The sequence below is a fragment of the Ovis aries genome, chromosome 7 (assembly GCF_016772045.2).
Source record: "Ovis aries strain OAR_USU_Benz2616 breed Rambouillet chromosome 7, ARS-UI_Ramb_v3.0, whole genome shotgun sequence".
In the NCBI taxonomy this organism is placed as follows: Eukaryota; Metazoa; Chordata; class Mammalia; order Artiodactyla; family Bovidae; genus Ovis; species Ovis aries.
Genome location: NC_056060.1, coordinates 21,678,449 through 21,690,409, shown reverse-complemented (window position 1 = coordinate 21,690,409; position 11,961 = coordinate 21,678,449). Strand labels below are relative to the sequence as shown.

Below are 11,961 nucleotides of genomic sequence, written 5' to 3'. Positions count from 1 at the left end.
ATTTAGTCTGGTAAACATATTTGTTTCACGTGTCGTAAAACACTTTGTACTGTTGCAATTAGCCCTCTGCCTTCTTGTTCTGGGTAGGTCAGAAATCACAGCGGTCAGCAGGTTTTTCATCTTATTTATCAACCTCTCGAGAGTGCTTGATTCCACCACTATTAATTGTCATTAGTTTCACATGCTGTTCTAAAGAACTCCCTTCCATATGCAATTGGGGCTATTTTAATAGGAAATTGAGAAATATCTGATATTTCCCCTTACTTTGTCATAGTCCAGAGCAACCAACTGTCATTTGACCAGTAAAGCAACGCAGCATGTGCAGCGGTTAGACACACAGACTCTAGAGTCAGTGAATACACTGAATGTGAATGCTGGCCCCCTAACTTACAAACTGCTAGTACTGGGGAAAGTCACCTAAGCTTATGAAGACTCAGGATGCAAGTATAAATTGCAAAGAAAACCAGCATCTTTCTTCACCTTTTCACTTTCTATTGCTGTAGTCTATACAACCTTTGTTAGTCAACTGAATAGGCCACATACTTGTTTGTTAAGAATATATTGATTGGCTTTCTAATAGAACAAATGTAGTAGACAGACCTAGGCATCAAACTCATATTGAGTTGTACTTTTCAAGGCATATAATTTGGAAAAGAATATTGGATTAAGAAACACAAAAAATGATACACGAAATGTTTATATCAATTATATTTATTGCTGGAAACTTTATAGTTTAAAAAAAAAATGTTTGGGATGTCCCTGGTGGTCCAGTGGTTAAGACTCTGAGCTTCCAATGCAGGGGGCATGGGTCTGATCCCTCATGGGGAAACTAATTCCACATGCCACATGGTGTGGTCAAAAAATCAAAAAAAAAAATTTGTTTAATGTTTGAAAATAGGTTAACACAGAGAAAAGATATTATCCACAAAGGTAAGAAGCAATCCAATCATTTACAAAGTGCTGCAAATCTGATAAAATTTATGTTGCTGATAACTCAAGAGTACTCTTAGATGAAAAGATACAAATCTGAAATACTCAAGAACAGAACAACTAAATGGCTATAAAAATACCCAAAAGAGAACTCAGTTTTTGGCAACCTGGTCATTAAGAGAAGTGAACTTTAAGTAAACCTTCAGTGAGTTGATTTTAAGAGGTCTAGCCAAACATTAGAACCAAGAGTTTTGCCTCTCTGGCTCCCAGAACCTCAGAGTTTGGGAGCTGCAGTGGATAATCCTGGTTCCCTCTAAGAGGCAGCAGGTCCAGAGAGCTGAGCTACTTCTAATGAACCAAGTGTAACAGTCACTAAGAGGAGAGTGTGTGTGCGCACACAAATGTACTAGACATACAGACCAGAATCAGACCTTTAGAAAGTATTGGAACCCACCTGTATGTGCCTGTCACATGCTATAGCACAGTCTGTACACATGGAACGAAGGCCAGTCACCCCTACCATGGCAACTAGAGGGCTCCTCCTCCACATCCATTTGGGAATGTCTTTTTTTCTAAGGAAAAAAAATATGTTTGGCTGTGCCAGGTCTTAACTGCGGCACACGTGATCTTTGATCATCACTGTGGCACATGGGATCTTTAGTTGCAGCACACAGGATCTTCAGCTGTGGCATGTGGGATCTAGTTCCCTGACCAGGGCTCGAACCCAGGCCCCCTGCGAGTCTTAGCCACTGGACCACTAGGGAAGTCCCCCATTTGGAATGTCTTAATCTTTGGGTCTCTGGCCATTGGGGCCCTCCCTAGGGGACTCTCCTGCCAGGCCTGCAGTGCCTTTCTTGCCTTGGCTGGCCTCAGAGTGGCCCACTGGCCAGAGGAATTTGTCAGTGGTGGTGTTGGCAGCAGTAGTGACTACATCTCAGATATAATTGGCAGGGGGCTGCCGGGCACTGAGCCTCTGCATGTGACAGCCGTGGCAGAGCAAGTGCCCATCTAGAGGGAAGCAGCAGCAGCCTTCCTCATCACTCAGCTGCATCCGGCAGTCCTAGGAAAGAAAGACACCTAGTTCAACTCAGCCCAGGCACCCTGGACATCTGGGGAGTCTGCCTTGTGCAGCACTGAACTCCTAGTGACTGGAAGAAAGTGGGTGGGGTTGGAGGGGATGAACACCCAGAGAAAACTGGGGGAATACCTCAACTGGACACCAGGTGTCGCTGCTACAGCAGAAATAATGAGACAGAATCCCATTTCCAGCTGTTAGCAGGAGTACCTAGGTTTAGGAGTCTTGACTCTGGTGATGCCTGATTTAGAAAGGACTAAAGGACCAGGCCCAGAGCGAGTGGCTGAAGGGCGAGAAAGAGACTGGAGATGGGCCTATACCTCTCCTACAGACAACAGCAGTTTTCAGACTTCACTCCCCCAGCCCCATTCCAGCTCTGGGTGCCCTGGCCCCCAACACTGACCTCGCAGTGGTAGCATTCAAAGTGATAATCTCGGTCCATGGATATCACCCTCACGATGTCCTCACAGCCCTGAAATAATGCACACCCCCGTGGGCATGAAAGCAGCTTGACAAGCCGAGCTTCGCCCTCCCCACCTGGCTCCCTCCAAACGAAAGATCACACAGAGGCCTCCAGACCCTCTCTGCCTCCATCTGTAGCTTTTTTCTCTTTTGGCTGCACTACTGGGCACATTGTACTTCTCCAGCCGGGATCTACTGCACCTGAGCCCCTTGCAGTGGAAGCTCAGATTCCACTGGACCACCAAGGACATCATTGTTCTGCAGCTTTGAGATGGCCTTTGCAAAGTTTCCTACGGGAACTTTCCCCTTCCCCATCCTTGGCACCACCTCCAGAAGGGCAGTGTCCCCTCTTGAAGCCTCCCCTCTGTCTGGAGGCTCAGGCCTTACAGAAAGGAAAGGGGCACGCAGCATAAGTAAGCTAAGCCGGGGACGAGGAGACCCTGCAGGGTCTGGGTCCTCACAGGCTTTTGGCATTTTTCCCGTGGCACACACAGTGTAAATCATGTCTGACCCCTTCCTAGCAGCCCTGAGGATTCTTCCCACCTTTTCCCGGCCCCTACATCTGGCAACCTTGACTTCAGAGAAAGTCTCCTTCTCTGGACTGGGAGAAAAGAGATGAAGCCTGGGCCCAGCGAGGCTGTTGGATAAGTCCAGGCCCGGATGTTGGGGTCAGGGTGATGACCCAGAGAGCAAAGTCACACGGGAATCTTTGAGGAGTGCATTCCTCAGCACCACCGCCTCCCATGGGAGGCCAGGCAGCCGGTCCCCAGTCCCTTCCCAGAGGCGGCAGCAGGCCGCCTGCAGGAGAACCCAGACACACTGACCTCTGAGGGGAGGATGGGTTGGCCACAGGCTGCACACTTAGGAGCGTAGCTTCTGTAAGGGAGAGGACAGAGGTGAGCCAAGGTGGGGGCTCCCCGAGCCAGGTTCCACACCGCACCCCGCAGGCCGGACTCACTTGTGGTAGTCGGTGACACAGTACACCTGGTTGGAGAAGTCCACGGTAAAGGGAATGCCGTCCAGGCATTTGTTGCAAACGATGCATCGGAAGCAGCCGGGGTGGTAGGACTTTCCCATTGCCTGGAGGATCTGGTTCATGGGGTGGGTGGAGAATCAGTCTCTGCTCTTCAGCTACTGATGAGGCTCCCTGCTGCTCCCCCTAATCTCATCCAAGCCCCTGCTCTCCTCCCTCCACTGTGGAACCCAGGAGGACCAAGCAGTATTAAAAATAGATGCAGAAACCCTGAAAAACGTCTTCGGGAGCATCCAGGCCAGTGTTTCTCAGCCTTGGCTGCATATCAGGATCAGGCAGGGAGGTTTTTAAGCCCATCTCTGCCTGGGTCCCACCCAGAAGTATTCACCACAGTCTCTGGAGGTGACCCAGCCCTGGTATTTTTTTCTCTTCCCCGGTGATCTACTAGGCTGCCAGGGTGGGGAACCACCAGGCAAACCAACTCCTCCTTACAGAAAAGAAAACTGAGCTTCAACTCATCTCAGCCAGTAGCAGAAAGGGGATTAAGACTTAGGACCCCACACTCCAGGCTCAGGCGGAGGGCGGGGCTGTGCCTGCAGAGTTAGGGAGGGGCTAGATGGCAGGCTGAGTAGTCCAGACTTGATCCCACAAGCAAAGAGAAGCCACTATAAACAGTTGTTTGGGCAAAGAATGGGATGCAAGTGATTGCTGATGGGTTTCTCCCCTCACTTTTTCTCAGGATCCATTTAGTTCCTGATTCCGCCCCTCAGCCCAGCAGCCTCACAGTCTCAGCTGAAGACACTTTGCTTACCTTCTCCAAAATCAAGTGACCACAGACACAGCATTTCTCAGCTGCCTCCTGAAACCCTGAAAACTGGGAAGAGAAGACCAAGGGAGGGCATTACAGGCTGAGAACAACCTGAGGAGTGGGACCCCAGCCGGCCACAGAGCAAGGCGTGGGAACGAATTCCAGACCCAGGGGACCTCTCACTCACCAGATAGTCTTCCTCACAGTACACAGAGCCATTGACGCTGTAGAAAGCCTTGCAGCGCAAAGTTCGCCCTAGAAGCAGCAGAGAAGACGCTGGAGTCTCTCTGGGGTCCAGGCACAGGGCATCCCCGAGGCGGGGTCACTGCTCTCTGAAGCTTCGCGGTTCACTTAAACCTGGACTTCAGTGCTTGTCCTCCTAACCGCTGTCTGCCCCACGCCCCCATCTGATGCAATTCCCATTTGCTCTGGTCTCATTCCTGCCAACTCCCTACTCCTGTGCTGCTACTTCTCCAGCTCCCGCCTCCTCACCAGCTTCCTGTGCCCCTGCTTTCCATGAGTGCCTTCTTCCCCAGGGTCTGGGCTTCCTCGGGGAGCCACCTGGCAGAGCAAAGCCCACCACAGGTTGGGGACGAGGTTCAGGGGCTCGAACAAGATGCCATGCGATACATTCAAGCGCAGTCACGCTGTCATGGACTCTGCCCTCTGGGACCTTGCAACCCAGAAGCCTCCACACAGCTCTTCTCTGAGCCCTCCCTGTCTCCCAGGGATAAGCTCCATGGAGGTCAGGACACACTGGGACTACCACTGGGGACAAAGTGCTTTGTTTGGGAGCAAAGTTGGTCCCCTTTCCTGCCACACTGGACTGTTTCCCTAATTTTAGAGGGGCCCAGAGTCTCTGGGGTCACAGCAGCCCAGGATCTTCTGCAAGCAGACGAGGCAGGACGATTCCCCGTGAAGCCAGCACCCAGGAACTGCTCCGGGGTGTCTAAATTATCAGGGATCAGGAGGAATGAGACGAGGGCGGAGAATGGGCAAGTTGCCCGTATCTGCCCTCCTCTCACCAGAATCTCCACTTCCAGCTCTCCCCAGTGGTTCAGAAAAGTTGATTTAGAAACTTGTGAGACACAAGGGAGTAGAAGGAGGGAAACAGACATTCCCAGAAGAGGCTCTATAAACAGAAGGACAAACAGACAGATGAACCTAAAGGGAGCCAGGCAGAGGCTGGGAGTGGCGCGGAAAGAAACGCTGAGGGCTGGAGTCAGACAGGCATAGATAGGAGATTAAAAGGTTCAGCAAAGGAACCAGAGTGGGTAAGGGCGGGGGTTGGGGGGTGGTAATGAGGGAGGTGAGGGAAGGGCTGGGGAGTTGAAGCCACTGGGAGCACCCCCCTCCAGGCGGGCCTCCTGAGCTAACAGCAGCGGGCATTCCTGGAGCGTGATGTCATCAGCTTGGCATGGCCTGGTGGCCTGCACTCCAGCGAGGTGGCTGAACTCTGACCAGCCAAGAGAAACCCCCCCCTTCTGCCCCCCACAGCTCCCCACTCCCCCAGCCCACCCCACCCTTCCCACATTCCAGTCTTTCACTGTCGCCCCAGGCAACTCGGCTGCCCAAGACCAAGCCCCACCAAGGCGAGGCCAGAGGGCTGGGAGGGAGTCCAGCTTGGGCAAGCAGGAAGGCAGAAGAAAGGAGGAACAGAGCAAAGGAAACAGGCCGAAGAGAGGGAGGGCTGATTCTGGCTAGAAAGCTGACCCAGGTAGCGCACAGAGTAGGGGAGCAGGAAAGAAGGCCAAGGCCAGACCAGCAATGCAGAGGCACAAGCTCCGCTTTCCCGGGGCACTCATGCGTGTGTCCGTGCTCAAGGCCTCGGGCCCTGTCCAGAAGGTCTCTCTGGGGACTGCACTCACCACAGGAGCAGCAGACAAAGCACTGGGTGTGATAGAGGCTGTCCAAAGCCTGACAGGCGTTGCTCTGCCCATAGATGCCTTTGTTGCACTTGATACACGTGCCTGAGAGGAGAGAACAGCTTGTCAGCATCACATCCCACTCCCCCAGCTCAAACCCAGGCAGTCGCCATCTTTCCTGATGGCAGAAGACCACCAGCCACAACCTCCATTTGATGGGCTCCATTCTGGGAAGAACGAGTAAATGGGATGCAGCCAGGGCTTGGCTGGACAGACTTACTCTTGTTGACTGATTAATCAACAGACATTATCTGAACATCCATTTAGCGCCAAGCAAAAACACTGTGCCCAACACTGTGGAAAACTGGAGAAAGTCAAAGGTCCCCAGCTTTCAGATGCTGGTTTCTGTTGGGGAGAAAAAGCTAAAAAGGCAAGGTCTGTTCCCTGGGGCACTATGTGGGCAGAGATGCAAGTTCATAAGGCCCCAGCAGCAGCCTGGAAAAAATGTCCTAGTGAAAGGAGGCCAGGCCCAGAAAGCCTCTCCAGGACCTCAGTTTCCCCATCTGTAAAATGAACTGCTGTTCAGTTACAGAAAGAGCTCTGCTCCATACCCCTAAGCCTCCAAAGATGGTGAGAAGGATGTGGCTCAGCAGAGGGCCCTGTGCAGACGGTACCATGTGAGTGTGACTCCTCTGGGTACGTGGCTACTTAGAATGCAGGGTGTGTTCCAAGGAATGAGGGTTGCAGAGGAAGGGGGTGGGGAGGGTAGCAGAACCCCTAATATCTCCCTGTCATCTTCTATAATAGAAGAAACAAAGCTGAACTGCTCTTCCCCAACATCTCCCCTAAGATACATAACACCAGGCTCTGGCACCCGCCTTTCCTGGGTGTGTTCTTCCCTCCTTCCACTCCCCAATTCCAGGCCCATGAGTGAGGGCCAGGGCTTGTCTTTGGGGAGCAGATCCCAACCGGCCCGCCTCACCCCTCACCCTGCCCCACCTCTCCCCCTCGGCACACTGCCACACTCCTTGCCTGTTGGGGCCCATCCCAGTCTTTGCCCAGGGGCTTGGGAGCCCGTGCAGCAGCTGCAGCAACTGATGGGCCCAGGCCTGCCCTGCTCCCACCCACCCTCTGGCAGCTGGGCAAGGCTGGAGCCAAGGAAGAGGGCCCCTACTAGGTGCAGGAGTGGGAGGGTAGAGTTAGGTTGGGGGTTCTGTCAAGAGGAGGCAACCAGACCACTAGGGAGGCCCTTCCCTACCCACCCTGCGCAGGGAGGGGAGCTCTGCCCCAAGAGCATTGTGCCAGGGGGCCCTATTAGAGCCACTTTTGGGGGAAGCCTTCGGACATTATGGGAAGATGAGAGCCAACTGCTCAGGCACGTCCCCCTCACCACCTCTAACCTAGCACATCCACCTCTAAGTTCTTCCTGCCATTTTTAGAGCACTCTCTCCCAGCAACTTTTCTCCTTTTGCTTTGGATGGCTTAGCTGAGGAGACTTCTGTCCACCCATCAGCGGGTCTCCTGGCCTCAAAAGGAAACTGCTAAAAGGCTCCCTTAACTAAAGGGTTATCTGCTCTGGGGGCAAATAGGGAATGATTAGAGTTGAACTAAGCAGGGCCCTTTCGGCCTTTAGCCCCTGCTACTTCTGAACCTCCTCCCAGTCTTCCTTCCCTGGCTGGGGTCCTCTCCCTATTTACATTTCTAGCCAGAGTTCTAGAGCTTGGGATCTACCTCAGGAACATGGATGGTGAGAAAGGTGAGAAGACGCTGGGAACACTGAACAGGCTCACAGACCTAGGTGTGAGCCCTCCACTTCTTTCTGTACTTCCTATCGAAACCAGATCAGCATTTTTTAATACCGTGGTGTCTGTGGGTCTTGGCTAAAAGATCATTCAAGACCGCAATACCCTCCCGCAGCTGAGACGTACAATAGTTAATATTTCTTGAAGTTAACTGCTTTGGAAGAGAGGCAGCAATCAGGTTTCTTTAGCGACAGAAAAGTAAGGATTCTGAGCAGGTTATGACCAAAACTCATGGCTAGGTTATTTCTGGCAGTTACACACGGTCGTCATCCATCCAGGGCCATCCAGGGGTGATGCCGTCCCGGGTGGTCAAGGCTTCTGCCCTGACTTCCGGAGGATGGGAAAAATAGAAGCTGACTCCACTGGGTCTGGACTTAAATGCCCACGCACGCACGGAGCCAGCAGGACTGGGGCCAGCCAGCAGCAGGGTCCCTGCTTTCCGTCCAGGGTTTTCTTCCTCCCCCCAGGCTCCATTTCCCCGACAGCGGCCACAGCTCCGCGCGTGTTAGGAAGCAGCTCCCCCACCCCCTACACCCCACCTCCGCCCAGCGTAGCGCGACCGGCCCCGCCCGCAGGCACCTGGAGCGCCCGGGCAGGAGCCGGCACGCACGCTGCCCGCCCGCCCCGCCCCCCCACCCTCGCATTCCCCGAATTCCTGCGGGCGGAGCCAGGGCCCGGGTGGGGGCGCGGCGCGCAGGAGCCTGCAGGGGCACGGCCGTCGAGGGGGGGGGGGGCATGAAGGGGGATGCTCTCACCGCCTCCTTTGCCCCCCACCCCCCGCAAGGCCTCCTACCGCGAAAACACCCAGGCTCTAAAGCCTGAGGAACTGGGATTCACGAGATCATCGGGGCGGAGGTGGGGAGGGGGAAGCGGTGAATTTAACAGGAATAAGATGCCCATGGTCCATTTGAAACCCACTGGGTATGGGAAATTCCTCTTGCTTCTTTCCTAGCCCCGCGTCTCTGCCTCCGACTTCCCAGCGTCAGCCGTCGGGGCAACGGGCAACCGAATGAGGCGACCGGTCCTTTCCCGACCCTAACCACTTCTCTCACTCACCAAAGTAGTCCTCTCTGGACTCCGGCTCCCGTATCCGGGCCCGGGCGGCCTCTGGAACAAACACACCCGGCGGCTCCTCGAGACCCGACGTCTCAAGCCCCGCGGATTCTCCGCGGACGCCGGCTTCTCGCCCACCTGTGCCCACCGTCAGGCGCAGCAACGCTGTTAGTTCATCCTGGTATCGGGCGCCCGCGGCGCAGTCCCCGTAGCCAGTCACCGAGTGTCGTCCGGGTTGCGCCCCTCTTCTCTCCAAGGGCCCTGTCGCTCCCACTCCGGCCCCGGCTAGAGCTCCCGGGCTGCCCAGGGCCGGGGGATACGAGTGGCGACTTTCCTGGCAGCCGAACCCCGAGGGCCGATGAGCGCACAGTCGGTCCAGGGCAGCGTGGAGCTCGGGGTAGGCGGACGGCACCCCTCCAGAGGAATAGCCCGCCGGAACCCCGGGCATGGGTGGGCCAAACAGGCATGGCCCGGCAGGCAGGGGGCTTCCGTGGCGCTGGTCGTAGCCCATGCTGATGCCGCTGGTACGGTTGCTGCAGGGTCGGCTACCTCCGGCTCCACCAGCCCCCGCCCCGTCCAGCAGCAGACTGCCCCGGGGACTGGACGGCTTGCTCGCGTCGCTGGCTGAGCTACTGGCGAAACTGGAGCGGGGGCTTAGGGCTGGGGCCGTGGTCTCCAGCCGAAAGTCGGGGGGCAACGACTGAGGTAGAGGCAAGGCCCGGGAGGGAGGCGGTCCCCCCGGAAAGGAGCCTTCGTAGCGCGGCACCTCAAAGGAGCCGCGCGGGTTCCGCTCAGCGTCCAAGGGGCCTTGCTCCCGGGCTGGCTCCAACGGCTCATCCCCAGGTCCCCCAGCAGCTCCACGGGGCCCTGATTTCCTTGGTCCCCCCAGCCCACTCAGGCGTCCCTTGCCCGGCCCGGGGGTCCCATCAGACCCAGACCGGCTAGATTCACCCTTTCTGCGGCCGAACTTCGCGCTGCCGGAGTCCGAGAGTCTTAACTTCTCCAGCAGGCGACTGGCTTTCTCCCCTAAACGCTCCATGCCCTCGGGTCTGGGGCGTCCAGCCCCCTCCCCGCCCGGCACCCTGCAGCGTCTCGGCTGCCGCTTCTCTTTCCCTGCGGCCGGACTCCGGTTCCCGAGGGGCACAGGATAGGCACAGGGGTTTAGCGGGCGGTCCGGATGCCCGGCGCCAAGAATCCCGCAGCATCCCCCAGCGAGAGGGGTTTCGTCCCCCCGCGCATCAGGGGTTAAGCGGGGCTAGAAGGGCCTACGGCCGCGGCTGTCCCGTCCGCAGGTCTATCTGTTCACGCGTAGACTCGCCCGACAGCCCCCACTCTCCCCAGCCCCCGCCCCCCTCGCTCACACTCAGCACCGACTCAACTTCTCTCCCAAACTTTTGTCTGCCTGGCCGGATCTACTTTCCTGGAGGGCGGAGCGCCGAACGCGAGAGGAACAGGGGTGTCGGCGCAGGAATCCAGGGCACCGGTAAGGGGTGGGGGGGTGCGGGTGCTGGTGCTAAGTGTACCGGAGCTGGAGATCCGCCGGCTGTAGGCGAAAGGAGGGCGGGGGGCAGTTTAGGCAGTTGCTACTACATCACTCAAGAATTAGGACAGGAAAAAGTGGGTGAGGGGAGGGGAACTCTTTGTTCGCAGTTGGAATGCGCGGAGGGGCACGGTGGAATGTCGCGATTCGAGACCGGGCGACGCGAGGCTTGTTCTGCGCAAACACCGTGACTTTGTTCCTAGTGTGGGAACTGTGGGAGAGACGAGCAGGGACTGATACAGAAGTCCTGTCGTGAGATAGAGGGAAGAAAGGCAGATACATAGAGAGGTTCAGAGACGCGAGACGCGTAAGAGCCCAGCAAAGCGAGGAAGCTTATATAGAGAGGTGGTGGAAGACAGGTATGGAGAGGAGAAAACGACCAAAGGGGATCGTGAGTGGTGCGGGGATGGAAGGCTGGATAGACCTAGAAAGTGACAAATTCGCGCAAATCCAGCGAGAATGAGAGAAAAACAGATAAGCTGAGATAAAAAGACAACTCTCTGAACCTAGAGCTCTGTAATGGGTGGGAGGGAGCCTTAGTGTGTGAAAAAGGAGAGGAAACGGCTGGGGACTAATCTCTCCCTTCAGGGTAGGACAGATAGAAGGATAGATAGACACCCCCTGGTGTTGGGAAATGAGATTTTTAGCAAATATAGCAAGTGACTGGGTATAGAAGGCCTGGTTTGAGGGTTAGCAAACACCCTTGGTTGACCCATAGGAGACTGGTGATCAAGAGTAAGTACTAACCTAAGGGGAAGAAGAAAAAAAAAAGTCATTTAGAGGCGATAGCAAGTGAAGATGATCAAGGTGGAAAAGGAAAAGAAGCTGATCTTGGAGGATCAAGAATAAGGAAAAGAGGAAGCCACGGCTGAAGCTGAATGTACCTAATTAAATATCAGCCAACTGATTTTGCCCAGACTAGCACATGGGGCGTGGGGGAGGGGAACGGAGAAAGAAATGACTCCTTTGTATTTAGATAGTAAATTAGTATGAAAATGATATGCAAACAAATCGTGCATATATTTTCATCTCAACATTTTGAACACCTTTTATAATCTTAGTGTAGCCTTAGGGAATGAAGAAAGAAAGGAGGTTAATATCTTTGGGGAAATCAATTTGGCACAAACTATTAGGCTTCTTTGTCCTAGCTGTATTGTCTCCCTGACCTCATCTCTCCTGAAAAGCAGCCTGTTTCCCAGATCAGGCCTACAGCTTTTCTCTGATCCAGAGGAGAGTTTGCTCTCAGACTGGAAGCAGGGAGAAGGAAAGCATTAGTAAGGGAGCTATCAGGTTGCATCTAGAACAGGCTGTGAGCTATGTCTTCAGGATCAACCAGAAGGTTCTCCCTCCTCTCCTATCTCCACATGGGGAAGGAGAAACTGGATTCTTCCTTCCAGTTGCTTACATCCTCCAATATTTGTGAATTTCGTTCCTCTGGGATTAGAATGGGAGA

General features: G+C 54.7%; 1 protein-coding gene and 1 long non-coding RNA gene across 3 annotated transcripts in view; one reads left to right on the top strand and one right to left on the bottom strand.

Moving 5' to 3' along the window:
* Positions 1-693: 693 nt before the first annotated feature.
* AJUBA (ajuba LIM protein) lies at positions 694-10,390 on the bottom strand. 2 transcript variants are annotated; one of them, XM_027971635.3, is made up of 8 exons: positions 8,972-10,390; positions 6,117-6,218; positions 4,436-4,503; positions 4,252-4,314; positions 3,426-3,556; positions 3,292-3,343; positions 2,409-2,477; positions 694-1,990 (listed from the first exon to the last, which is right to left on the bottom strand). In XM_027971635.3, exons 1-8 carry the CDS (start codon positions 10,005-10,007, stop codon positions 1,865-1,867), a joined length of 1,647 nt encoding a protein of 548 aa, XP_027827436.1. In that variant the 5' UTR covers positions 10,008-10,390; the 3' UTR covers positions 694-1,864. The 2 variants fall into 2 exon arrangements, with proteins under 2 accessions (XP_027827436.1, XP_060274947.1); XM_060418964.1 differs by lacking the exon at positions 2,409-2,477.
* The window catches only part of LOC132660162 (uncharacterized), a 35,472-nt gene continuing 33,901 nt past the window's right edge, over positions 10,391-11,961 (top strand). Inside the window, exon 1 of the long non-coding RNA XR_009601432.1 lies at positions 10,391-10,451. This is a non-coding gene — a long non-coding RNA (uncharacterized LOC132660162). The remainder of the gene's footprint in view (positions 10,452-11,961) is intronic.